This window comes from Cucurbita maxima, unplaced genomic scaffold, assembly GCF_002738345.1.
Source record: "Cucurbita maxima cultivar Rimu unplaced genomic scaffold, Cmax_1.0 Cma_Scf00022, whole genome shotgun sequence".
In the NCBI taxonomy this organism is placed as follows: domain Eukaryota; kingdom Viridiplantae; phylum Streptophyta; class Magnoliopsida; order Cucurbitales; family Cucurbitaceae; genus Cucurbita; species Cucurbita maxima.
The window spans coordinates 874,074-901,436 of NW_019272038.1; the positions used below are offsets into that span (position 1 = coordinate 874,074).

Here is a 27,363-nt window from a genome sequence, read left to right on the forward strand (position 1 = left end):
TTTTTTTTTTTTTTTTTTTTTTTTTTTTTTTTTTTTTTTTTTTTTTTTTTTTTTTTTTTTTTTTTTTTTTTTTTTTTTTTTTTTTTTTTTTTTTTTTTTTTTTTTTTTTTTGTATTTCTTTTTGCACTCTGGATTTGATTTTTGTATATCCAGAGTTCGTCTTATTCCGCCAATTCCTTGATGTTGAGATTTCACATATAAGCTCCTGATATCGCATTGTCTGCTCGCTGAGCGTTTTATTAAAATGATTGCTGAATGGATATCTTGGACGAGAGGATTAATTCCCTCGCTAAAGACTCAAGTAGCGAAAATAATGAATGAACTTGATTTGGCATCCGTGCGATGCAATTCTAGTGCGTGATGGAAAATAAGGCTGTGGAATTCCTCGCAAAGCAACTCGAGGAATTAGCATGTGGTGGTTTTTACTTATTTCTTGGAACAACACTCTATAAAGGCTGCTTTAACTTCCTACCTTAAGAGAAGGGCGAGTGCAACGACTGCAGGAACATTAGTTGAGGATGAGAAGCTAGTTTTGATTAGCAATCCGCGACCTGATTCAACGAGGGATGTACAGAAATTGGACTTGATTTAGTAGCTCTCAATCACAAACCAAATGGATGTCAATTGGATATGTTTAGTCGAACATGGAACATTGTATTTGAGCTAGAGTGTTTGTTCCCATGTTGTTACGTCATATAACTGGTCTTCATAAAGAGGGAATTGATTTTTTATTTTATTTTAATTTGTTTCATGATTTTTTGGAGATGGAACAAAGCGTCTACCAGAATCCAATAGAAGTTACAGAAACTCTTTCAGCTGGAACATAAAAGAGGAAGAGGGAATTAATTCCAATAGTGTACTTGGCTTGGAACAATAACACTATTTGGCTTGGAACAATAATGTTGGGTAACTTCTTAGAGTTTTTGGCTTTAGCGTCCAGTGGCTTTGGTTTTTATTAAACGGCACCGTTTATTGTATCTGGTCTAACGTTGAAAAGAGCATTTTCTGTTTACCAACCTATAGTTTCTACATTGATTGAATCAGAAAGGTGACAAGACTTAAGCCAGTAACAAGGCATGTTTATGAAGGCTCGCAACTTAATAAGCAATATAGCTATTTATTTATTACGTGTAGCTGGCTATTTTTTTCTCATGTAATTTTTCTGGTTACTTTTAACCAGGTGTCTCACATAAATTTATCATTATGTTTTTTCATCAATTCTGGGGGAAGTTTTAAGCTACGTACCTGAAGTGCTTGACTGTATTGCAGGTTTTCAAGAGTGGGCCACTTTTCCTATCATCAAAAGGTGTGTTGTATTAAGAAATAGCAAGAACTAAGGAGGATACACCATTCATATCAGACGTTTAGAACATCGATTCTTCACCATAATGACACATGTTGATTTTTATTCCTTGAAGTTGGAAAAGCTAATTCACTTACCCCCTCACGCGCGCCCACACACACAAAAAAAAAAATAAAAATAAAAAAAGAATGGAAAAACAGAAGACAGGAAAAAAAGGGAAAATGGAAAATTAACAGCTGCTTGTAAATTGTTCCTACCATATATATATACATTGTTCTTACTCCTGTAATATACTTAGTTGAATTGATATGCCTTAATCACTGTCCTTAAAATCAGGGATTGGATGGACGTCCTGGAAAAAGAGATGGTTCATCCTAACACGTACTTCACTGGTTTTTTTTCGAAGTGATCCAGTAAGTGGTTTCCTTTTTATATTTGATCATGCTTTTTAGGGCCCATTCGTGAATGTTCGTGTTATTTACTGCCGTCAGTTAGTAGCTTGATGCTGTGAGTATTCGGGAAGGAATCGTGTGTAGGGATAGTTAGTTATCATTTAGGTAACGACCTAGAGTCAGTAGAGTTATAACCCTCTGAGACGGCTGCCTCTACGGTGAAGACCACCATCTTCACAAATTTTGTTATTTCCATATTTGAATATCCTCTTGGGTATTTTGTTTCTTGTTTTAAAAAAATTCATCTTGGATACCTAACATCTTGTTATAGTTATCTTCGAGAGTAGTTCTATAGAGATATAGACAATTGGATTTCAACTTATTTCTTTTGAACTTAAAGATCGAAAAGAGGTAGCTTTACTGAAGGCGTAGATTTATCTTTTCATCTTTGTCCCGAGTCTGATTTTGAGTTCCATTTAACTCTAAGTGATTTAAAGCTAGCCTCATGATCTTGTTTCAAGTAGGAGGATGAGACACTTGGAGTTACTAGTTTGTCTGTCACATAAAAACAACCTGAAGCTATTTTAATATGACCTTTACTCTGTAATTTATATGCACATGATACATGTGTATGATGTACTCTCTGCTATGATTGATTGTTTTTCTTTTTAACTTCTGAATTTTTGAGTTTTGAACTTTTAGTCTGACAGCTGCCCTACCTTTCAGAATGCTGTTCCTCAGAAAGGGGGTGAGGCGAATTTGACTCTCGGTGGCATTGATCTCAACAATTCAGGCAGGTTAGCTTGTTTTCTGAATTTAGATGGTACTTGCGTTATCTCTACAAGGAAACTGAGGCAGCAAACTAATTTAATGGTATCACCCTACATTTTCAAGTGTTGTTGTGAAAAGTGAAAAAAAACTCTTGACCGTGCTCTTTCCTGATGGTCGAGAAGGACGTGCATTCACACTCAAGGTGCTTTCTCTCTACATTCTTTTTTCTTCTATCATTTCTTTAGCCAAAGTGTAACTTTTCTCTTGACCTTTTAGGTTCTTCATTTTTGGCTTCTGTTTTATCATTTTGGTCACTTTCCTAGGTTTGGCATACAAACTTGTGTATGCTCATTATAAAAATTTTCTATCTTCTTCCATTTAATTTGTCTTAAATATTTGCTTGTTAAAATCCGTAAGCTCATTAAAGAAATTAGTGTCATGACTCATGAAAATTGCTGATATTAAAGTCTTGAATTGCATTCTTGGATATTTTCTTTCCGAAACAATCGTTCTTAGAAATAATTCTAAGCGTATTTTGCGTTCTGATATAATTCTGTTTTAGCTTGGACTGCATTCCAGATTATAAGCTTCCTCTCGGCATTCTCTTTCAAAGTCTTTTGATGGGTTTTCATTTCAGGATTTTTGTTTATTTTTGGTTGCTTTTACTTCACCTTTTTTTTTTATTATTATTGTTTCACTCTCTTGTGGAGTTTGTATATTTTGAGCATTATTCTCTTTTCATTTATTCAAGAAAAAGTTTCGTTTTTTATAAAAAAAAAACCTGGATTCGACGGAAAGTGAAAGTGAGAAGATTTGAAATGAATCAAAAGTAAATGAAGTGTGTTTTTATTTATCTAGTATGTACCTCACAGCCTGCTGCACCATTTGTTGTCTAATGTTGCAGGCTGAAACATTGGAGGATCTCTATGAATGGAAAGCCGCACTGGAAAATGCTTTGGCACAGGCACCCAGTAGTGCCAATGCTAATGGTATCTTGAAGAATGATAAGATGGAACCAAATAATGGGTCTTCAGAGACGTGTATGCTTTTTTCATCTATTTGTCTATAGACACCACTTTGTATTGTTATTGTTATTTTTGTTTCTATTTCTATTTCCGGTGTTTGTGCAATACTCTTTATATTTGTTCTTTTAGCTTAACCTCGTAAACTTTATAAGAGAAGTTTATGTGATTAAGCTAAATTTCAGATTTTCAGTTTCCTTTGAAGTGTACAAGACGTTTTTATCATTCACGTGGTTACATTTGCCAGAAGTTTTGCCTTTGCCTGCGTTAAGAATATGTATATTCTGCTTGGGTGTAACTGTGGACTTGCACAGTCCTTTTTGGGTGATGCATGGCGAACGTACCAAAATTTAAGAAACTTGATGATGGAAAAACTGTTATTCCTAATTAAATAGTTATACTTGTTAGACATTTTGTAAAAAAAAAACTATACCAAATAGTTATACTTCAATAATTTTGTTTTTCATGCTTTTTTATTTCATTCTTATGGAGTTTGTCTTTTGAGCATTAGCTTTTTTTTCGTTTTTTTTCAATGAATTTTTTTGTTTGTTGTTATTATTTTTTTTTTCTTATATAAGTGAACTTTATCAAATGCGATTGGTCTGTTTGGTTCATTCTTGTTTGACACCTGGATCTTCAATTAATTGGGCCTGGTTGTAATATGTTTCAACTTCAATAACTTGCACGCTGTTCTTCATTTTTCGCCTCGTTGATGATGTATTGATGTTCTCTCTATGTCTTTTCTAGTGAAAGATGGCCAACCACAACCTGGAAGACCCAGAGTCCTTGGTAGGCCAATTTTGCTTGCTTTGGAAGATGTTGATGGAACTCCCTCTTTTCTGGAGAAAGCCCTTAGATTTATAGAAACCCATGGTAAATTAATCTAGATTCTAGCCTATGAAGACATCTTTCTGTTGAAAATCTTATATGATTGAATTTTTGAGCTAATGGATCTGAGTTATAATAACAGGAGTCAAAGTAGAAGGCATTTTGCGACAAGCTGCAGATGTTGATGATGTTGAACATCGTCTGCGGGGATATGAGCAGGGTCAGTTATTTGATTATTATAATGATCATCTAGATTTAATATCCATTATATTGTTGATAGCATCCTGTTGTAATTATGTTTCATTCCTTAGTTACTAACGAAATTCACGACTTTATTTTCTCTCCTACTGATGCGATGAATTGTACATGTACCTTCCACTTTTCAAATTACGCACAAAAGAGTAGGTGGTTGTTGCTACTGTGGTCTCTGGAGTTTTTTTCTTTTTGTTAGTAATGCATTTTTGTCTTTACACTTATTTACTGGCTTTACTGACTGCCCTCTTCTCATTATTTTAGTTGGACTTAAGTCTTATAAATTAAGATTTAAAATAGTTTGATAACAAAGTCCTTATCAGAAATATTGTTTGTTCATGCTTTATTGATACTGCAGGAAAAATCGAGTTTTCTCCAGAAGAAGATGCACATGTAGTGGGTGACTGCGTGAAGGTAGAAAAGTTATTCAAAATTTGAATACGACCGACGGCAATTTTTTCTCAAAAAAGTTGTTGCCTGCTATAAAAGTTTTCTTCTATCTCATGTTTTTTTATGCAATATTACAGTATGTCATCCGGGAGTTACCATCATCTCCAGTTCCAGCATCTTGCTGTAACGCTTTATTAGAAGCAAGCAGTAAGTCATCGGAGCACCTAATTTTAATATCTTAAATAATTTAAGTTACCAGGTGGACAACAAGCATGCATTCTTTCATATGAAAAAGCATGACCTATAGACTAGAAATGATGGAAGGATAAAAATACAGATGCAAATGAAAGGTATTCAAGGTGACACTTTTTAAACCAGGATCATTCTCAATGGTTTTGTTTTCATGTACGTCATGCAACATTTTTTTGGTTTATTTTAATATAAATAAATGTGAAGCTGTCATTTTCACCTTTTAAATTTCTACTAATGAATGTTCAATTCTCTTATAAATTTCAAGGGAAGACAAAACTTTTTTGAGTTTGGGTTTTCGTCTTTCTTCGTCTTTCTTATACTTTGATCCTGCTTTCGTTCTTTCGTTCTTTTATTATTTATTTTTGTGAAAGAGAATTCTTGTTAAATTGAAAAGTTGATTGCCAACTTCAGCTCTTTATGTTTGTTAAGGTCATTGCTTTGGAGAGAAGAAACTGAAATTTACAAACTGATAGGTCCCAACCTCCGACTTTCATCGATCGAAAGAAGGAAAGAATACAACTAGGAGTCCTCAAAATAATGCCTTCGACCTCACTCTTCTTTTTCATCGGCTAAATCCCAGTTTTAATCTGCCTAAATCCCAATCGTTAGCTAACCTTCCTTCATCTCCCTCACTAACATGGTTTCAGTTCTAGTCTCTTTGGACAGCGGTGCAGTTTTCCTTGTCTTTAACAAGTGAAATATACTTGAAGCCTATTGTATACACATCTGTTTAGAGAGTCAAATTTTATAGTTTTTATGGGTTATGCACTGGCATTTTCTAGCTCTTAATTCACACTATCGACTGTATTCTTGAGTAGAGGAAATGATACTTTTTTGAACTAGGCCAGTATGTCGTGTACATCATTTCCTTTCATGTGCAACCTGACATATTGAGATTACAAAAAGTATTACCACAAATTATGACATCAAAGTATTTGCATGGAAAAACGGTGAAAAAAAAAAGCGTGGCAATTGATGTTGATCCAAGAAACTTAGGAGGGTATTGACTGCATCAAATTTTCTTTTCTAACATATTACTCAATTTGCACCTAGGCTGAGGTTTCGCCAAAAACATATGAAGATTTTCTCAGTTAAACTGAGTTTTGGAGTCTTTCTTTGAGCGATCTTCATCTGTCCAGTACTTTCTTTTACCTGATGAACTTATAAAAGCGGGTGTTTTCTCGTTGCATTGGTAGATTTCTAGTGGTTGAGGTCTGGTTGGACAAATTTTCCAAAAGTAAAGTGCGTGGACTTCAAAGGATCGCATCTTATCATTTTCCTAGTTTTCTTGACGTTTGGAATTTCAGCTTGAGACGTTCCTCCTGGCTCTAGCATACGAAGGATAGTCATGGTTAGTTTATTCCTTCATTGGAATCTTGTTGGAAGAGTTCTGATCCTCCATGATGGCCTGCGTTCAAGTGTTAGAACTTGATTGTATTCATTTACTTTTTTGGAGGTTCCCTCATTTCGCGTTGGCCTAAAGGGAAGCTTAAATCTAAGATTCGGTAATGTGCAGAGCTAAAAAGCCTTCCTCTGTGAGATTTAGAGTTCGGGTGAAATTGAGAGTTTAAATGAAGTTAAATGAGCTGGAGGTCTCGATTGTGATACGAGGAAAGGAAATTACAAAAATAAAGGAAGTTCAGGTTTTGTTTCTAAACGAGTTTCTGTTACCACCCTGGGACAGTACAAGTTTACTGAAGCTTGAAATAAAGGCACTTTTGCTGATGTTAAACCATCGAAGTAGATAACTTGCTGGAAACAATGTCATTCATATTCTATAACATGCTTGGATCACATCACTGGTATGTGCACGAGCACCTACGTACTCACACTATGAGAAGCACAATTTGAAATTACAAAACCAGATTGTACAAAGTTACTTCTAGGAGGGTAAGAATGCTTTCAACAGAAGAAGAAAAAAAGTAAGAACATGATAAACAGGAAGATTACACACCTATATACTGTTGGCCGATTTGAGAGGGCCAAATTCTCCCAAGGTGTATATGAACTCACCAGATAGAACACACTAAGCTAATTGTTTTGTTCCACGTACAATTATCTTCTTAACTTATTTTATCTTTGTGATCTTTTTGTTTTTGTGTTTCACATGGTATCTTTTGAATATCAGCCTCTTTACTTTTCTTCCGTAAAAAGTTTGTTCTTGTTAGAAAAATTATTGTCCTAAAACAACTATTGACAAACCCAAAAGTGACTAGGAATTGCATCCTTGACGTTTCTACCCTTTCAAGTGTAAACTTTAGTTATGGTAGGTCTAACGGTTTTGTTTTGTTTTGTTTTTTTTTTTTTTTTTTGGAATTTCACTCTCTAGGTTAGTAATAAAGTTTGGATATTTTATTCTTTATTTTTTATAATATTTTCAATGAAGTTTCTTTATTTCCTAACCATTTCCTCTTTTTTTTTTTTTTTCTTTTTTAAACATATTCTATTCTTCTTATTTTTGTGTCGTACAACACTTCATACTAGAAACTGAACGAGGTGGCAGAGTCAATGCTATGCGATCTGCAATATATGAAACCTTTCCAGAACCAAATCGCCGTTTACTGCAGAGGTAGCTATAGCCCTTGCTTTGTCTATTTTGCAACTTCTTTTCTTTCTATTTAACTTTAAAAGTTGATTAGAGGAAATCAACCTTGATGATGTATGCTATCAACCATATTTATGATTTATGTTTGTGAAGTATGTTCATCTTGTTACTTCTCTGGGACGGAGTATTTGGTAGATAAGATTCATTGTGAGGCTGGCTTGATTGGTATTTTCGCTAGTTTGTACAAACATTCATTAACTTGAACGTTGGATACATGTGACGGTTTTGAGTGATAAGATAGGTCATGCATTTCTCGGGAGTACAGTATAATTTTTTTTCTATTATACTACACCCAATAGACCTGTAGGTTTGACCACTTGAGAGACTATTATGATATTGTTATTTATTTATAATTTTTTTGGATAAGTAGCAGAGATATTCCCATAGACAAAAAAAAAAAAAAAAAAAAAAAAAAAAAAAAAAAAAAAAAAAAAAAAAAAAAAAAAAAAAAAAAAAAAAAAAAAAAAAAAAAAAAAGAAGAGACATCCTAAAGGCCTTAGGGTGTGGAATCCCTAAGCGTTAGGGGTAGGTGCATTAAAAAAACGGGTCTCCAATCTAGATCGATGATGAGAAAGGGAATATTACAAAAAGATTTGTTGGAGACACACCCAGTGGAGACCATATACTGTACATGAACACAAAAAGGATCTACTAAAGTTATGATATGTTCAATGCATTTTATTTTTTTTGATATCTATGATTGTCCATGCTAGCTTGTGCGCACCACTACTAATCTCATAGGACAACCGCTAGATCCTACTACATTTGATCTAGCGACATTTGGTTGACAAGGTACTTCATAGGATTTCAAATCCTAGGTAGGTGGGCACCATGACTTGAACTCACTCCCTCTAAAATCCTTGGCCCTTCTTGACCACTAGGCTAACCTATGGTGATTTTCTTGGTCGTGCCCCTATTATTTTCTTGGCTATCAACAAAATACTTCTAGCGGTATGATATAGAAAATCCTAGCTAATTGAATCTAAGAACCTTCATAAGCGCCTAGATATGTAAACCCTTAGTTCGAAAATGAAAAAACCCGCTAATCAATTTGAATTCATTCCAAATCTCTTGGAATTTGATCTAACAACTTTATTGAAGAATAAGACCTTTAGATCTAAATATACAAGAACCTCAAAACGATAAGAAATCACTCCAAGGGAAATTAAGATCTGGACCTTGTTAATCGAATATCTCAAGGCAAGAACACTTGTTTGAGATTCGAATCACTCCACAAGCAAAATTGATCATGTCAAGCGTGAATGATTCTGAACATGCAACCTAAACTACATAGAATTGTAAAGCCCTTGGCTAAAAGAAAACACAAATGCTCTTTTTCTACCTTTTTCAAATCTACTTTACAAAGACAACATATATGGCTTTATTTAGCCTCAAAATATAAACCGTTGATCTTCCATGAGGCATTTCAAGAATGGTAACTTTCATACTTTATGGTCATAATTAACCACTTGGTAAATGAAACCTTAAAATGAATAAAATGTCTTAAAATACATTAATAAAATACCATAACTCTAGATTATCATCCACCTAGAATTTGTAACCATCCAAGAATAAATGAAGATTGATTCTTCTTTAATGTGCCATAAATTGCAACTTGAGTTTGTCTTGTGGTAATTTGAACAACATTTTTTTCACATCTTCCTTATTGAGATATTTTGGTTCATATCACGATGGTTATATTCCATGGGGAATATTTTTTTTCATTTTTCTACTTAAGGATTTTTATATTTTTTCCATCCCCCTTTTTCGTAAAGTTTTAGCTTTTAGATCCATCTTTTTATTCACAAATTCTTTCTTATATTCCTGCGACAGAATTCTTATGATGATGCAAGCTGTGGCTTCTCATAAAGCTGAGAATCGAATGAGCTCTTCAGCTGTGGCAGCTTGCATGGCCCCCTTACTCCTTCGTCCTCTTTTAGCTGGTGAATGTGAAATTGAAACTGATTTTGACGTGGGGGGTGATGGTTCCATTCAACTTCTTCGTGCAGCTGCCGCAGCAAACCATGCTCAAGCCATAGTTATTACTCTACTGGAGGAGTATGGCAAAATTTTTGGGGTAACTATTATATTTGTTCTTATATTTCAAAATTTCTAGTATTAAGCAGATATTCGTAGCATGTAATGAGAGAGATGTCATATCATGTTGCATTTTTAGATAATAGTTGGTGGATTAAATGCATTTCATTTTGTGAGTTTTTCTATGCGCAAGCGTGTGTTTCTTGGCCTAGTTGAGTTTTATTTACTGACTACTTATGATTTTTATGGTTGATCCGAAAAGAGAAAATAGTATTTCAGAATTAGGCATATTATTTAGAAATGTTTCCCCCCTCACTACAATGTGTACGGCTGAAAATAAAATAAAAGAGAAAAAAAAACTTGCTATAATCCAAGGAGTCTAGTTTTATGTATTTAGATATCATAGTTCAAAATAGTTGGAAGAATAATCACCTTGTAATTTGAGATCCATAAGTTACTAGTGTGATTGCAGGAAGGTTCTATGTCCCCTATATTATACTCCGATTCAGAAGAGAGTGGAAGTGAGAGCGAGGAGGCAAGTGATGATGATATGTCTTATGATGATGAAGAACAAGATGATGCTACTGGTTCTGATGTGGCAACAGACGATGAGCTTGAATCAGCTGGAACCTGTAGTGGGAGTGTCGGCTCTGGGGAGCATGATTTATATGATGATAAGGCACGTCTCTATACTTTCTCACCTCAGCTGCATAGAAATTTGATAAGATGGAAGTATCACCATCATTCTATAAAGATCTGACAAAATATAAATATCACCGTAATCCTATTGTACTACTAACCTAGAGTTAATTTTTTACCATTATTGCACAAAAAGATTTATTTTATTCAAACTTTACTTTCCTGTTTTACCCTTTGGGGGTAGTGAAGGAGGTTCAATGCTGGATAATCAAATTAGAAATTCTATCAATTTCTTTGTTAAAATAGGAGGTAAAATCTTATTAGACGCACAATATGCAGGAAATTCAAGATACCCGGATCATATGCTAATTTTTTGCCTTCTTAGACGCACAATATGCAGGAAATTCAAGATCCCCGGATCATATGCTAATTTTTTGACACCCCTTTCTCACTTACTACTTTATAGTATTGTTATTCAGTTTTTTTTTTTTTTCCAACCTAGCCTTCTAATCAATCTCCTTCCTTTATGGCTACTGGTCCCGTTTACTGATACTCTCAAACATCAATGCATGTGACGACAAAAATGCCCTTTTAATCGTCACTTGACCCACTGTCCCTCCCCCTAATGTAAGTCAGTTGGACCTTTGCTTCTTAGTTCTCAGTAATCTTATAGTAAGTGAACTTTCCTAGGGGTCTACGGAGAACGTCTTATAAATTTATAAATATTGTATTTGTGTTTTACTTTTAGTAAACTCCCCCGAGGGATTAGGGGAAAGGTTCTAAAATCCAGTATTTGAAAATCACTCTAGAGGCTTATTCAGCACACATATCAAATAACTTGATTCAGATGCAAATAATTCAATCCCAAGTTAAAATTTGTCGTGTTTTGAGATCTGATATCTTGCTTTTAGAGTGGTTCATAATGAGTTCCTTGATATTAATTTTAAAGTTTCCAACTTTGGTGGGTCCATTGATAAAGTTTATTTAGTGTCAGCTGAGAAATATGTCAATACTTGTTCTTACTACATTGCAGGGTTCTGACGTATTGAGTACTAGTTCGAAGAATTCCGATATGTGTGATGTAAATGGAATGAAGCCAAAGTCATCAAAGGAGAGAATCCATGACAAAATTGATCGAGGTAGAGGTAATTCACCAATTAAGGATGAGAAGTCCTGTGAAGTTGAATGTGCATCCGAAAGCTTTGAAGGTTCTCCAACTACATCTAATAAAAGTTCCAACACGACAAAGCGTCTCACCATTTGGGGACGCACGCCTGTGAGTGAAACTCTTTTCTCTCCCCCTTTCCTGCCAACGTTTTGCATCCCATTTTGTTCAACCCTCACCATCTTCCTAAAGTGGGCATCATAAGAGTTTTAGCTGTTGTTAGAGATTCGTCTGAATTTTCTTCTTCATTTGTTTCTTTAATCTAGCATTTCCTTTTTTCATGCACCTGCAGCTAGTTTAACAAGCTTTATTTTTTTTATACAAGCGCAGGCAAAGAAGAAACTCTCCTTGGAATCCATTGATTATGATTTCGGCGAAGAGTAAGTGATGATCATGCAAGACTCCTTACGTTGTCTGAATTGTCAACACGAGTATAATGTATATTAAGCTACCATAGATTCTTTTTTGTTTCTTTTCTGTGGTGGGTGCAGGAATGTTTTTTTGATAGGAAAAGGAAATAGAGAAATATATAAATCACAAAAGAAAAGACATCTTACGGGCTAGGGTAGGGAGAACCCCCTCCCAAGGAACTACACAAGGAGAGATTTCCAATCATTGATTGTTATGAGGAGGCTATAATTACAAAAGTACTTTTTGTGATTTGAATACCCCAAGAAGTATGCCTTGACATTTCTGACAAAAGAGTCAAAAGAATACTTATTTTAAAAAACGCTTTGGTTTTGTTCCTTCCATAGGTGCCAAAGGAGAACTCTAACCGCACAATTATTAAGTACCTTAGCTTTAAACCTTTGAAAGACAATCCCCAAGCGCCTCACATAGCCAATGTTCCAGAGTTTACTGGAGGCTAATCTATAAACATAGTTGCTTCATCTTAAACAACCAGGCCCCTGGGAAAAGGACAACGAATGAAAATTTGGCCAATAGTCTCCTCATCTCTGGTACAAAGGCTGTTCACTGAGGGAGATAATGCCCTACACGGAAATTTCCCTTGAAGATTGTCTGCCGTATTAATGCTTCTGTCAAACACAGATCAGGGGTTGAATTTTGACTTTCTTTGGTACTCAAAACTTCAAAATGGGGGCGGGGCGGATGTTAGTGGAGGAATAACCTTGTTTTCCATTTTCTCCCTAGGTTTGGCACCCATTTGGACAATAATGTTCTTGAATTGGAGTTAAATAATACGTAAAGGAGAATGGTTGTTTTACAATGATTTTTTTTTTTTTTTTTTTTTTTTGCAATTTGGTATAGATTAGTATCAAGACTATATGGTTTGGTTTTTGAAAACTTTTTTAATTTTATTATCAAGTATCGTAAGCCAAATTGGGGACTGTGGATTGGAACTTACAGTCTTTGTAAATATTTTGAACAAAAGTCTCGTGAATTTATTTAGGGACTAGTCTTCCAGTTAAGGACTGGACATGACATTTCCTGATTATGTCATTTGTTGGTCTACAGAATCTTATAATTCTTAAGGACTTTGTTACACTGAACTTTTTAAGTCCATAGATATGAATTGAAAATGGTTTTGGGGCAAGGTGGTATCGTTTGGATTGAGTGTTTATATTTCATGAGATTTTTCTTTTGTATATATATTTGCTAAGTCATCAGTTATATCACGAGACATAATTTTAGTTTTTTCAAATAATTACATTATTACTTATCTTTGACCTTGACTTCTTGGAAAATGATTATCTTAGCACTTTCTTTTCTTCATTATCCGATGTCTTAAATATGCTTTGACAACTTTTTGTACTTATTTCAGGGTTGAGATTCAGAGACTTGAGGCCACTAAATGTGAACTGCAAAATAAAATCGTGGAGGCGGTATAGGTTTTCAGTGCCTTTAGATGTTTCTTTTCTAGTTTTTCAATCTTTATATTAATTCAATATTTCTTATTTCAGGCGCGAGAAAATGCGGTTCTCCAATCCAGCTTGGAAAACCGAAAGAAGATCTTGCAAGAGCGTCGTCTAACTCTTGAGCAAGAAGTAAACTCTTCATGGGGCCAATAATCCCACCACTCTTAGTTTTACTTTCTTTATTATCTAAATGTGATTAATATGTCTTAAGTTAATCGAACTGAAAATTACAACCCTTGACTCTTTCAAAAAGTTCTACTTTTCTTTTCATTTTCCCGTAGTACCAGTTTTTTTTTTTTTTTTTTTGTCTTTTTTTTTGTGTGTGTGTGTGCAAACTATCATAGATTGACTGAGCAGTCCAAATAACAAGATGTTAGTTTGGATACCTTTTAGGGTATAGTTCAAGTTGTCACAGTAACCTATCTAAGATTTTCTTTTTCTTTTTCTTTTTTTTCATTTGTTTCTACTAACTGCCGTAGGTTGACTCTAAAGGTTGGAGATCCAAGTTGTTAGTTTGGGTACCTATTAGTCTATATTTTAAGTTATGATAGTATATCTAAGATAATTGATAGATTTTTTTTTCTTTTTTTTTTCATATGTTATGAGGTCAAATTGTAGTTCGGACACCCACTGTTATATTAAAAAGTTTAGCATGTTTATGGTCAGAATCAAGTGATTATTGATGTCGCAAAGTTAACTAATGGGATAAAAACTTAATCATGGCAATTAATTGAATGTTCAGGTAGCAAGATTAAGAGAACAGTTGCAAAGGGAGAAAGATCCCTCAGCTAATATTAGTGAAAAGGTCAGTTTTTCTAATGCTTTTAATTTTATTTAGTAGGGTTACGTGACAGATTGCAATGCTATAATGTGTTAGCTATTCGTTTAGACAAAGGCAGATCTTGGAGAAAGCAATCGAGGCGAGAAAGACACTGCCAATATAAACAACACGATGGATGAATTTGTAGGACTGCTTAATAGGATACGTGATCAGAAAAGTAACCTACCTGATTTACGTAATGTCTCCCAACAAATGCAGAATCATCAAACAAAATTGTAGGTTTCTCTTTTCTGAAAATTATTCTCCTTGTAACCATATCATAATAATATTTCTTACACAGGTCAATGTTCCTATCTTTTTCAACTTTTTTTTGTGTGGTTAGTAATCCTTCGTGTGAGATTAACAATTCAATGGGTACAGGAAGGACAAGAGGAAGGATGCTGGAAGTTTAGCCCCTTCGCATCCTGAACACTCCAGAAATAAGGTAAATCACATTTATTTGATTGTCTGTACCTTTCCTATTTGCTTGTCTATGGCACTTTCGAGTAGAATTTAATTGATATTTTCACAGCTTAGAACTTGGACTATCTGCCGTTTGTTTCTTTCCTTCCACTGAAATTGACCATATCTCAGAGATTATTTTCGTCAATTGTAGAGTTATTTTATTAATGAGACTGTTCGTTCTGGCCTAGTCCTTGGATCAAGATTGAACTTACTTACTCCGTACTGATATAGATAATATCACTATTATGACCTTACTTGAACAGGATATGTTCTATAGGTTGTACAATCATGCCTCGAGTTCTTAAGATAATATCACTAGCTGTTATTCTCAAAGCATGTCTCCTCCCTCAAATTTTGTTGTTAGGCACCTCATCTGCTCTGTCCAATTCTCAAAATGCGTTTTTCCATCTAGCTTGTCAATATATTGTTCACTTAAGTCCACTGTTGTGGTTTTGCAGGATGTTCTTTCCGGTCATGCAGAAATAAGTAAACATTCCCCTCTGCACCAGCATCTAGATCCTCATAATCCCAGTGCCAAAATAGGTGTATTGGCAACCAATTTCGCAACGGGTCTAACTAATCCTAAGAGGACTGGTGCGAGGATGGAGGTAGGATGTTTTGAATTCCAATGTTTCCCCGTTGACGTGCTTGTTTTGTGTTACTATCGTTACTAAATCATTTAGAGCTTTGGAGTGTGATGCTGAAACGTACTTTTCCTTGTACGTTGTTCCGCAAAACAAATATTGTTTTTGCTCGTATTATATGTGTTACGGCCCAAGCCCACCCTAGCAGATATTATCTTTTTTGGGTTTTTTCTTTTGGGATTTCCCTAAAGATTTTAAAATGCGTCGGATAGGAAGAGGTTTCCACACCCTTATAAAAAAATGTTTCGTTCTCTTCCCCAACCAATGTAGGATCTCACAATCCACCCTCCTTTGGGGTCCAGTATCCTCGATGGCACTCGTTCCCTTCTCCAATTGATGTAGGACCTCCCAATTTGTTCCCCCCCTAAGGGTTCAGCCTCCTTGCTTGCACATCGCCTGATGTGTGGCTCTGATATCATTTGTAATGGCCCAAGCTTACTGCTAGTAGATATTGTTCTCTTTGGGTTTTTCTTTTCTGGCTTCCCCTCGAGGTTTTTAAAACACATCTGCTAGGGAGAGGTTTCCACACCCTTACTAAGAAAGTTTTGTTCTCCTCCCCAACCGAGGTGGGATCTCACAATATGGGTGGATTATGCCTTGTAAAAATGGTAACAGTGTCGTGTGAGTTGCAAGTTTCGTATGTGGAATTAGTGGATAGCAAACTGCTTGTCGAGTTGATTGTTTATTCTGTCGCAATGACCAATACATCATTGAACTTTTCTGTAGAAAAATATCGGATCGGTTGGTAGTTATTCACTCATTCTAACGTCTCGTCTATGTATGTTTCAGCTGGGACCAAATCACAATTCTTCAGCACTGACGAAACTGACGACCAGACTCAACTTCTTGAAGGAGCGTCGCAGCCAGATAGCAAATGAACTCCAGAATATGGACCGGGGACGAGTTTCGGGCCAATCAATCGACGGTTCTGAAAAGGGCAGGGGAGTTGAAGCTCAGCGCTCAGTCCAAAACTCAGATGATACTAAAGGGTCTGCTGACAATCTCCAATCCATTCAGGACTCCGATAAGCGAGCGGGAAGCCAAGGCAGCCAGCCCCAAAAATCAGATGCCAGATAAAAGGATGAAGAACAGGAGGCCAAAACCAAAGCAGCATTTTGGATAGAGAGGAGGAAGTCCAGAGAGTCAACTTGGCCTTAATACACAAAAAGGTAACTTCAAGGACAAGTAATAGAATGATGATACTAGCGGAGAGTGTTTTTAAGATTAAGAAAGACATTTTCTTTGGAGTTGTGAGTGAAAAATGGATGTGTTTGGAGTGAAGAAGAAGAAGAAGAAGAAGAAGAAGAAGAAGAAGAACCCTTCACACTGGATGAAAAATCCCAAGATGTACAGATGGAACCAGTTTCTTGATCAAAGCTGCCGAATTTATCTGCCTTTTTGGTTTCTATTTTTATCTTGTATAGCAAGGATTGTCTCACAGTTGTGATTCCATTTTTTTATTTTTCTAAGCTTACCACTTGAACTACTATGCCTACAGGTGGTGGCAATCACCGACCAAACTCAGCTGATCAAGGCATATATTTGACCAAAATATTGATTTAAATTTTCACTGCCTCGTATTGTTTGATTTAAAGACATCTTCCTCGTATTGTTTGATGTTTATTTCATTACAACTTAACTAGTTTAAGTGTAACCGCCTAAGTTCACTGCTAGTAGATATTGTCATTTTTTAACTTTCCCTTTCGAGCTTTTAAAATGTGTGTGGTAGGAAGAGATGTTTTGTTCTCTTTTTCAACCAATGTGAGATCTCACAATTCACCCCTTCATCTACTTTAATTGATGTGGGACCCATCAATCTACCACTTCGGGGCTCGACGTCCTTACTTGCACACGGCCTCGTGTCCACTCCCTTCGAGGCTCAGCTTCCTCGCTGGCCCATGGTTTAGTGTTTGGCTCTGTTACCCATTGTAACAACTCAAGCGCACTGTTAGTAATATTGTTCTCTTCGAGGTTTCTATTTCAAATTGTTCTCTTTGGGGTTTCTATTTCAAGCTTTCCCTCAAGGTTTATAGAGATGGGATTTCTATTTCAAACTTTCCCTCAAGGTTTTTAGAGGTTTCCATGTTCTTTTAAAAGAATGTTCTGTTCTTCTCACAATGGTACAATGGTTATTGGATCTCACGTTTAGAGATTATATAATAAATAGTGTTTACTAGATGTAAAATTATTAGGATGAAGAATTTGAAGATATTACAAAATAACACCCACATTTCGGGTAATTATCAAATCAAAATTGATTAAAAATCTTCCTAACTTGTTCAAGCGTGACAAACAAGACCACGGTGAAAGGTCCCTGTCGTGAAATCGTTGGAATAAAGCCTTTGTAAAGGGCCATTGGCCCTTCCGCCTTCACTGTCTTCATTGCACAGTCCAACGCCCCACTGTACGGTGCCGCCGCCCCGCCCTCCACATTCATATTCATTACTCTCGTCTTTATCACATCCACCGGATTCGACGCCACCGCCGCCACGAACCCCGCCGTGAAGCTCGCCGTCACGTGGGTCCCCAGTCCGTCCTTCATCACTCCCTTTTCCAATATCGTCTCTTTGATCTGATCGTACGACGCTAATTGCGCCGCCGTCACGATCATCGCCCGGTTCACCGTAAGCGATGAGCCACGCCACAGACTAGTAATACCCTCCTGCTTCGACATTCTTGTAATGGCATCCACCACTCCGGCGTAATTCCGCCGCTGAGCCACCGGAAGCCGGCCATCCGCCTGCATTCGCACCATTGCAACATCCGCCGGGTTCCCCACCGCCGCGCCAATCCCGCCGGCGATTAGCCCCGCCGTGATCTTCCGGGACAGAGGCATATTTCCAGAATTCGGGTCAGACCATTTGGTTTTCAAGACATCGTAGAGACCCATCCGAGTGGTGGAGTAAAGAGTCTGCCGGAGGACAGTAGCAGAGACGCCGGAAAACAGCGCGGCAACACCTTCGGACTGAACAATCCGCACGCCGACCGTGATGGGTCCGGCGCGCGGAGGTTGGGGCGGCGGAATGTGGAAAGATTCCGGCGTAACAACCGCGGCGAATCGAGAAGCGTTGAAAGCAACGGCGGGGCGGAGAGATGGAAGCGGCGGTTTCTCGCCGTCCAATTGCATCCGAACTTTAATGAGATCAAGTGGGTGAGTGGAGCAACCGGCAACAATGGAAGCAATTCCACCTTCGGCGAATCCTTTCAAACCCATCTCTGAAATCGAGAAGAACAAAGTGGTTTGTTTGGGCAAATCAAGTGAAGAAGAATATTTATAGAAAGGGTAGATGGGTTGGGAAACGTTTACGCGTGAGGCGTGGAAGAAGAATGAGCGGTGCCCTAATGTGGACTCCACTAGTTGTTGACTTTCTTTTGACTTTGACTCCTCTTTATTTAGCCTTCTTCTTGGAATGAGTCACCCAGTTTAAGTATTAATTAAGAACAAATCAAGCACTAACTCCAAGTTTTAACCGTCCTCCCTGGCATACCGTCCATTGTCTCTGTTTTCCATACCCTTGTGTCCAACATCCTCACTGGCACATCGTGTCTCTGTTTTCCATACCCTTGTGTCCAACATCCTCACTGGCACATCGTGCCATGCTTGGTTCTGATACCATTTGTAATCGCTAAAATTTGAGGTGGTTAACACATCGTTCAGTATCTGGTTCTGATACGGTAACCACCCAGATCCACCGCTAGCAGATATTCTTCTTTGAACTTTCCCTTTCGGGTTTCCTCTCGAGGCTTTAAAACACGTCTGCCAGTGGAAGGTTTCCACACCCTTATAAAGGGTGTTTTGTTCTTCTCTTCAACCAATGTGGGACATCACAGATACCATTCGTAACAGCCCAAATTCGAGGTTTCCACACCTTTATGTCCAGTGTACTCGTTGGCACACTACTTTGTGTTTAGCTCTGATATCATTTGTAACAGCTCAAATTCACCGTTAGCAAATATTTTCTGCTTTGGTCCGTTACGTATCATCGTCAGCTTCACAGTTTTAAAATGCATCTACTAACGATAAGTTTCCACACCCTTATACCTAGCGTCCGGCTCTAATACCATTTGTAACAGTCCAAATCCACCGCTAGCCAATATTGTCTGTTTTGGCTCATTACATATCACCATCAGCCTTACAGTTCTAAAACGTGTCTACTAAAAAGAATTTTCCACACTCTTATAAGAAATATTTTGTTCTCATCTCCAACTGACGTGGGATCTCTAGTCTACAATATAGATAAATTTAAAATATTAAGTTACCTCTGTTAGACCTAACATGATTTGAACTTTTTTTTATTAGATTTTTATTTTTTATTTTTTGATTTAGCCCGACCAATAAACGATCAAATTACAAATGGGATGTTTAAACTAATTTTATGGTCCTAAAAAAGTCTCTTTAATATAAAGTTTTTATGTACGTTCTTAAAATTTTAAAATTATATATATATTTCTTATAAATTCAATTGTGCAACATTAAAAGCTCCGTAATTCACTTAAAAAAAACTTAAAAACTAAATTTATAATTTAACCCATCTCAGTAATATATTTGCTCATTTCCATTTAACTTCACAAATCTTAATCAATCCATTAAATAATTCAATTCATTAAATAATTCAATTGAAAAAATTGAATAGGTCAAAACTTCTCATCTAAAATTAAAATCCACGTGGAAATCATTATCAGTCTCTTTAGGTTACTTAATTCATTCAAAAGTCGACTGTTTTGACTTATTAACTCTCGACTTTTCAAATTTTTCGATAAAAATGTTTAAGCCTTAAAATTTGTATTAATAAGTTCATAAGATTTTAGAACAGTATTACGAGATTACTCCTTCAATTCTGTATATATTTTTCTTTGATTTCTCTTTATATTGTTACGGGCTCTCATTTAATAATTTAATTTGGTATGTATTTGGTACTAGATAAAAATTAAAAAAAAAATTATGTTTGATAATATATTTATGAATCATAATTAACAAATTTATGAAAATGTTTTATAATATGAGTTTTCTACAATTACTAATTTACATATAAACTATATGGTATAATATTTTTAAATTTAATAAAAACGAATTTAATTTTTATTTATTTATTAAAAAAATTATATATTATTTTAATAGTGATTAGTAATAGCAATAATTTAGGCAAATTATGGTAGAATTGTTGGGTTCCCGGCATCTTCTTCCAACCCGCCACGCGTAAAGATCCGGCCGCCGAATCCCCTGCGATTTCCAATATAAACTCTTTCTTCAAACCCCAAATTTCAATCCCCACCGGTTTCTCTCCGCCGCTCTTCGTCGGAAAAAACCCATAAAATCCGATACCCAATTTTTTCTTCTCCTTTTCTTGATCTTCGTCTTCTTCCTTCTTTCCCCCAAATTTGATTTCTCTGCAAAAATGGGTTTGAAAGGATTCGCCGAAGGTGGAATTGCTTCCATTGTTGCCGGTTGCTCCACTCACCCACTTGATCTAATCAAAGTTCGGATGCAATTAGACGGCGAGAAACCGCCGCTTCCATCTCTCCGCCCCGCCGTTGCTTTCAACGCTTCTCGTTCCGCCGCCGTTGTTACGCCGGAATATTTCCACATTCCGCCGCCCCAACCTCCGCGCGTCGGACCCATCTCGGTCGGCGTGCGGATTGTCCAGTCTGAAGGCGTTGCTGCTCTGTTTTCCGGCGTCTCTGCCACTGTTCTCCGGCAGACTCTGTACTCCACCACTCGGATGGGTCTCTACGACGTCCTGAAAACCAAATGGTCTGACCCGAATTCTGGAAATATGCCTCTGTCCCGGAAAATCACGGCGGGGCTAATCGCCGGCGGGATTGGCGCAGCGGTGGGGAACCCGGCTGACGTTGCAATGGTGCGAATGCAGGCGGATGGCCGGCTTCCGGTGGCTCAGCGGCGGAATTACGCCGGAGTGGTGGATGCCATTACAAGAATGTCGAAGCAGGAGGGTATTACTAGTCTGTGGCGCGGCTCATCGCTTACGGTGAACCGGGCGATGATCGTGACGGCGGCGCAGTTAGCGTCGTACGATCAGATCAAAGAGACGATATTGGAAAAGGGAGTGATGAAGGACGGACTGGGGACCCACGTGACGGCGAGCTTCACGGCGGGGTTCGTGGCAGCGGTGGCGTCAAATCCGGTGGATGTTATAAAGACGAGAGTAATGAATATGAAGGTGGAGGCCGGGGCGGCGGCGCCGTACAGTGGGGCGTTGGACTGTGCAATGAAGACGGTGAAGGCGGAAGGGCCAATGGCCCTTTACAAAGGCTTTATTCCGACGATTTCACGGCAGGGACCGTTCACCGTGGTCTTGTTTGTCACACTCGAACAAGTTAGGAAGATTTTTAATCAATTTTGAATTTCTAGTTTTTTATAAATAAGAATAATTACATACTCAAGTTTATGTATTAATTGAGTTATGTTCCAATTAATTTAATATTTATTCGAGTTTTAATAATAATATTTGAAATTCTGATCGTTAGATGGTTGTTTAATATGCCTACCTAACACTAAGAATTTTTAGTTAGGTCAACGTCATATTTTCGACATATATAATTACATTGACCAAGGTATATAAGAAAGACAAATCAATGAAATTTTGAAGTCTTACTGAAGTTGACATGTGTTGGAACAAGTGAAATAAGTGGAACGTGCATACAACTTCTCTCCATGCGTGTTGAATTTTTCTCAGCGAGTAGCTTGTATTGAAAAAAGTCAAAACCGTCTCTTGTTATCCATTCTTCTTTTCTTCTTAATGTATGCAACGACTCCTTTTCGTTTCATCCTTCTTTGTGACTCTTTCAATAACGATATTGGTCATAGTTCATCAATCTTTCCTGTTTGAGTGAATTCGTGAGATTTGAAGTGAATTTAAGTGAGTTATATGCACGTTGGTGTCCAGTCAGCATTCGTTTGTGTCCAGTCAGCATTTATTGGATGAGAGTGAGAAACGCAAGTTTGATAAGAGTTGCAAATTTGTTTCTTTTGATTAGTTTGGCCATGTTTGTTTGTTTTGGCTTTTTGGGAGAGTATTTTGGGTGAGTTTATGCTATTCAAAGTGTGTTTGGGTGAGTTAAAGTACAATATTATATTGGCTTAAAAGATAATTAGTTTAGGCGAAGAGTTTTGTTTGGTGTGTTTATGAAATATGGTGTGAAATTGGGTAAATTAGGACTCTCTTCGTGTTGGCTTTGGCTTTGAGTTTGAGTTTATAGCATGTGGAGTGCATTAGGCACATTTGTTTGGCTTTGAGTTTGAGTTTATAGCATGTGGAGTGCATTAGGCACATTCGTAAGAAACGTTCATTCCTATCAGTGTAGTCTTTTGCTGAAGGTGAAACGTTCATTCCTTTCAGTCTTTCTGCTGCAAGGTGAAATGTCCATTCCTATCCATTATACTATGTATGTAGTATTTCCTAATATCAAAAGATTCACATGTCGATATTACACAGATACATGTGAAATTTGTGTCATCTCTAACAACTCTATGTCAATATTATTCGATTCGAGTGAGTGGTTGATATTATTCTCAATGAACAGTTTGGTTCGAGCTTGAAGTACCTTGAATTTGTCAAGTTTAGGAGGGTTCACTTGTCTAATCAAAGATTAAGGGATGACTTAATGAACTTACATGGTGGTGACCTGGTGGGTAGAACTACTTTCTCCAAGGTCCAATCCATTACTCAAATTCAGATAATTTCTTTTGAAAATGTAAGAAACATTATTGAATTACAAATTTAGTCCTAATCTTCAAAATTAAAGTATTAGAACCAAACTAGTATGTATAACAAGCCAAAGAACAAGACAACACTGTTCTTCAGAGATGAGTAGAAAAAAGGTTATGTCCAAGAGTTGAGGCACATGAATTTGAAATCAAATATCTGTAACGAAAAAGAGATTCAAACCAGCTTTTAGACCTACAGGAACGAAATAGAATACACAAAAAGTTGCTCGGTGCAGTAGAAGTTGACAAAAGGCAAGACAATTTTCAGCTGGACACTATGTTTGAATGCAAACAAAGAAGGCAGCAGATGAAGTGGCGAAACGTACCGTTTTGAAAACTCGACGACAAAGAAAATGAATATGGCTGCACGATGTGGCATGCATAAGAAACTGCAACGCTTATGAACATTATAAAATAGCGGAAAAGGAATCCAATTGATGATAAGACATGTCGGTGAGCGTCGAACAGGCACACTTAACAAAAAAAAAAAACCTGCAATGTAAGTGAAATACACAATGATTACTTATTAGCTACCCACATGTCAGAAAAGGGATCGAAAGAAACATGCTCATTCATATCTTATCTCTTTTACTCGATTCTTGATTATCTCTTTAGATAATGTTCCATACTGAAGAAAATTCTAAGAAAATCCTTCACAGAATGAACAAACTGGATTGTAATGCCAGTAAATAGACAGAACGTTTATGTGGATCCATTTTGAAGGTAAAATTTGAGAAGAATGGTCCATCAACATTCATAAGATACGAAAATTCAGTGCCCGGGAGCAATAATCCAGGAATCCAAAAGAAAAGATATGGAAAAACAATTTAAAAGCTATATTAACGTGGATTGCTCTTATATCAAAAGAACCCCACGAACTATTAAGTTAAAATATGATGGACAATATCAAGGCTGCCTTTTTATTCCCTAATGAAAAAGCTGTGGGAAATAAGCAATTTTCAAGTGTAACCAACTGAAACCTGCCCAAATGACGACAGGAGATAACTTAACAATTAGTCTGTATGAATAATCAAATTGGAAATGTATGTAGAACCAGAACCTGTGACATGTATCCTCGAGTCAAAAGGCATTTAACAAAGGGAAATACATTGAGATTTTTAATTAATATAAACAATTTCAATTGACATAAAAGTGCCCGAATATACCAAACAATTTACTCTAAAACAATGTCATAAAAGCAGTAAAGGAATAAAAAAAATCGACAGTAAAATTATATTTTTGACAAACACATAAAAGAGTCCTCTGATGGAGTATTGAGTGTACCTGTTTAACTCATGACGAACTGCCCTTTAACTTGTCCTTGACTACGACGACTGGGCATTCCACATGATTGGTGCAATAGTTGCTTACACTTCCCAAGAACATCCTGCACAAAGCAGTATGATCACAAAGGAATTTCAATAATCCTTCACTTCAGCAGTCAATTGATGTTATTTCCTAACAAGATTTATGAAATTACATCAACTGTAGTGATCCAGAATACAATAACAAAACAAACTAGGTCATGATAACAGCACAATGCTGCCATACACGAGTGGGGAAAAGGGAGATAATGGTTAGTTAGTTAGTTAGTGTTGAGGGAGGTGAGCGTTAGTGGAGCGGGTGTGGTCCCCAACTTTGTATTGGATAGGCGTGTAGGCTTCTGTGTCTCGATGGGGAGGTATATTGTAAAGTATCTCCCTTACAATTCTTGATATTAAGAGGAAGATGAAACGCCATCAAGAACATAATGTTCAGAAATCAGAGTCAAAGTATAGACCACTTACACTAGTTCGACCTACAGAAAAGATCATCAAGGAGGAGACAACTCATTGATGATTCCAGCCGAGAAGAGTAGAAAAAAAGGAAGGATCAAGAATGTCATATATTTCAGGAGCTAGATTAGTTGCCGATAAACAAGTCTAGGGCCTTACAAAATACCTAGCTGTTAGAGAGGGCTGGAAAACTCTCCCTCCTCACCTCTTCTCTTATTACAAAAGAAACCTACCTTACACAGCAGGCCTCCTGACATCATATATTCACACGCACACACTAACTGCACCATTCTGACTTGTAACTAACTGTCAGCAGTGAATTTCCTTCCTTGCCTTTCTAACATACGTATGAACAATGGGAAGCCTCACACATATCTTGCAGAGCAAGCCTTTGTATGGCATTGGAACTTGTTCGTATTTTGGGCTTAGAGTTTTCTCTAAGAGGGAGAGTACTTGTGTGTTCTTCTGCCCCTCATTCTTAGTGTTATTGTGAATGCTAGGTCTCTGAGACCTACCAGGTTATTCATATCTTCAAAGTCATTCTAGCTTTACTTATAATTAGGAGGCAAAACTGGAATACTTGGGATATGCAAGCAAATGATTTCATGAATTCTTTGACGTAATTGGAGTTTACTTTAAACAAAACAGTTGGAATCTTTACCTACTTCGATAGTGCACAAGTTAGCAACACAGTACAAACAGACGCGACAGAGCCTAATTTCTATGCAGTGTCACGTGCATCAAGATTCGCAAATCTACAATGCTGGAATTGTTCACACGAAGAAGCAACGACTAATAGTTGATTATAGTGTGGTTTGCAGAAAAGTACGTGTGAAGCAACGACTAATAGTTGATTATAGTGTGGTTTGCAGAAAAGTAGAGACATACAATAGCAAGACAAACTGAAATATATAATAAAACCATACCTTTTGATAGGACCAAAGGCACGGGATCCCATAACTAGCAAATCAGCATGCAAATTCTCAGCCACTTCACAGATCTTATCCTTTGGATCTCCGATTGCTACTTTTGTTTCCACGTTCATCTAAAAATCCCATAATGAAATGTGCTTCGACCATTAGTTTAAATGGAAAAAATGATATGCCGACTTGAAATTGATACCCCAGAAATATTGAGACTAAACATTTGACAAGCAATAACACACCACATATACACATTCTCAAGCAAATTATTGGAGGTTCGTTTCCAAAATCATTTCGTTAGTTTTGGGAGAAAAAAGTGAAAGAAAAGACGAACAAGGCCAAAGGAGTCTGAATCTTCAACTGAGATTGTTCTTCTTTACTCTTTTACTCGTGGCATACCATACTCCACCACACGCTGACAATCATCGTAGTTTCTGAAAATTTAACGACTCAAGTCCACTAACGACTAATTGACATGTTAAAATCTATTAATAAACTTGCGATCCGAGTTAAATAACTACGCTAACTCGTATAATCGCAACTCAACAGCAATAATCAAGTTGAAATAGCATAATGAAAATGAATTTATACGAAAGCTTCAACCAATTTGAGCCTAACCTTGTACTCGGCGCAAATCCGTGAAGCATGTTCCAATATCGCAGCCGTAATCCGCCTCTGATGCGACTCGATCGCTGCAGTGAAAGCAGGAACCTCCAGATCGGCTACATCCAATTAAAACATTGAATTCAGAGAACTTTCAACATCAGCTCAGAAACAAGCGCGAGAAAATTATTAGTTCGGTACTCAACTAGGACCACCAAAGGGGATTGGAGCAGGACTGAGACCGGCAGCGATTGAAGGAGGAGGTTGAACATGCAGCACAATAAAAGTGCTGTCAGTGACGCCCGGCGCCGATGGTCGGAGCTTGAGATTTTGAAGCGCCCACCGTAAGGCGTTCATGCTTTCCTCGCTGCCATCGACGGCCACGATCACGCATCTGAGATCCGTAGTCATAGTTCACAAGATTCCGATTCCGATTCCGATTCCTGAAAGTGGCAGATGATTTTCCGCTGTGATTCTAAACCTTCTGTCGCTGACTTCCAGTTCCAAGCACGGTAAGATTCTGAAATGAGCGTGCCAAGAGCCATTCATAGTAAGCACCTGTCCACTACGCAAGTTGTTCTGGATTTCGGCCCAACTATTTAGTGGGCCTATCCACCGCCCAAGGCCCACTACTTCAATTACATATAATTTCATAATTTTTAATCGGTACCATTGTTTTTTTTTTTTAGAAAATCAAATAAATTCTTAAAATAATAATTGATGTATTCTTTTATTAAAATATACTATTTAATTAAAAAAATTATATTAATTTAATTAATTTTAAATAAATAAATGGACAATAAATTTTGTGTCTATACAATAAAACGTGGAAGGGGAAATTGGGAGCGGGATGAGAAAGTCGTCTCGTCGACCA

The 27,363-nt window shown here is 36.9% G+C and overlaps 4 protein-coding genes across 9 annotated transcripts in view; 2 read left to right on the forward strand and 2 right to left on the reverse strand.

The window, feature by feature from the left end:
* Positions 1-17,039, forward strand: part of LOC111495950 (rho GTPase-activating protein REN1) — an 18,385-nt gene extending 1,346 nt beyond the window's left edge. The window contains exons 4-25 of one of the 3 annotated variants that reach the window (XR_002720399.1): positions 1,270-1,306; positions 1,640-1,716; positions 2,422-2,492; positions 2,590-2,668; positions 3,371-3,506; positions 4,236-4,361; positions 4,459-4,536; positions 4,927-4,982; positions 5,096-5,165; positions 7,695-7,779; positions 9,649-9,892; positions 10,325-10,531; positions 11,525-11,767; positions 11,987-12,036; positions 13,440-13,500; positions 13,579-13,662; positions 14,276-14,338; positions 14,423-14,589; positions 14,735-14,798; positions 15,277-15,426; positions 16,252-16,718; positions 16,768-17,039. Coding sequence is in view for 2 of the 3 variants with exons in the window: in XM_023146145.1 (XP_023001913.1) it covers positions 1,270-1,306; positions 1,640-1,716; positions 2,422-2,492; positions 2,590-2,668; positions 3,371-3,506; positions 4,236-4,361; positions 4,459-4,536; positions 4,927-4,982; positions 5,096-5,165; positions 7,695-7,779; positions 9,649-9,892; positions 10,325-10,531; positions 11,525-11,767; positions 11,987-12,036; positions 13,440-13,500; positions 13,579-13,662; positions 14,276-14,338; positions 14,423-14,589; positions 14,735-14,798; positions 15,277-15,426; positions 16,252-16,539 (2,436 nt within the window). In the remaining variant the exon portion in view is untranslated. Of the gene's footprint in view, positions 1-1,269; positions 1,307-1,639; positions 1,717-2,421; positions 2,493-2,589; positions 2,669-3,370; positions 3,507-4,235; positions 4,362-4,458; positions 4,537-4,926; positions 4,983-5,095; positions 5,166-7,694; positions 7,780-9,648; positions 9,893-10,324; positions 10,532-11,524; positions 11,768-11,986; positions 12,037-13,439; positions 13,501-13,578; positions 13,663-14,275; positions 14,339-14,410; positions 14,590-14,734; positions 14,799-15,276; positions 15,427-16,251 lie in introns of those variants that run through there. The other 2 variants (XM_023146145.1, XM_023146146.1) reach the window with 2 other exon arrangements.
* A 580-nt stretch (positions 17,040-17,619) lies between these two features.
* LOC111496580 (mitochondrial uncoupling protein 5-like) lies at positions 17,620-18,714 on the reverse strand. The gene has a single exon (XM_023147066.1). It carries the CDS (start codon positions 18,674-18,676, stop codon positions 17,711-17,713), a length of 966 nt encoding a protein of 321 aa, XP_023002834.1. The 5' UTR covers positions 18,677-18,714; the 3' UTR covers positions 17,620-17,710.
* Positions 18,715-20,716: 2,002 nt separating this feature from the next.
* On the forward strand, positions 20,717-21,871 carry LOC111496577 (mitochondrial uncoupling protein 5-like). Its single transcript, XM_023147062.1, has one exon. It carries the CDS (start codon positions 20,859-20,861, stop codon positions 21,822-21,824), a length of 966 nt encoding a protein of 321 aa, XP_023002830.1. The 5' UTR covers positions 20,717-20,858; the 3' UTR covers positions 21,825-21,871.
* Positions 21,872-23,123: 1,252 nt separating this feature from the next.
* Positions 23,124-27,013, reverse strand: LOC111496528 (universal stress protein A-like protein). 4 transcript variants are annotated; one of them, XR_002720469.1, is made up of 6 exons: positions 26,696-27,013; positions 26,505-26,608; positions 25,890-26,008; positions 24,472-24,575; positions 23,515-23,676; positions 23,124-23,345 (listed from the first exon to the last, which is right to left on the reverse strand). XR_002720469.1 is itself a non-coding variant. In XM_023146999.1 (5 exons), exons 1-4 carry the CDS (start codon positions 26,898-26,900, stop codon positions 24,482-24,484), a joined length of 522 nt encoding a protein of 173 aa, XP_023002767.1. In that variant the 5' UTR covers positions 26,901-27,013; the 3' UTR covers positions 23,132-23,680; positions 24,473-24,481. The 4 variants fall into 4 exon arrangements, 2 of the variants coding, with proteins under 2 accessions (XP_023002767.1, XP_023002766.1); XR_002720468.1 differs by having other exon boundaries at positions 23,124-23,381; XM_023146999.1 differs by having other exon boundaries at positions 23,132-23,680; positions 24,473-24,575.
* Positions 27,014-27,363: the final 350 nt, after the last annotated feature.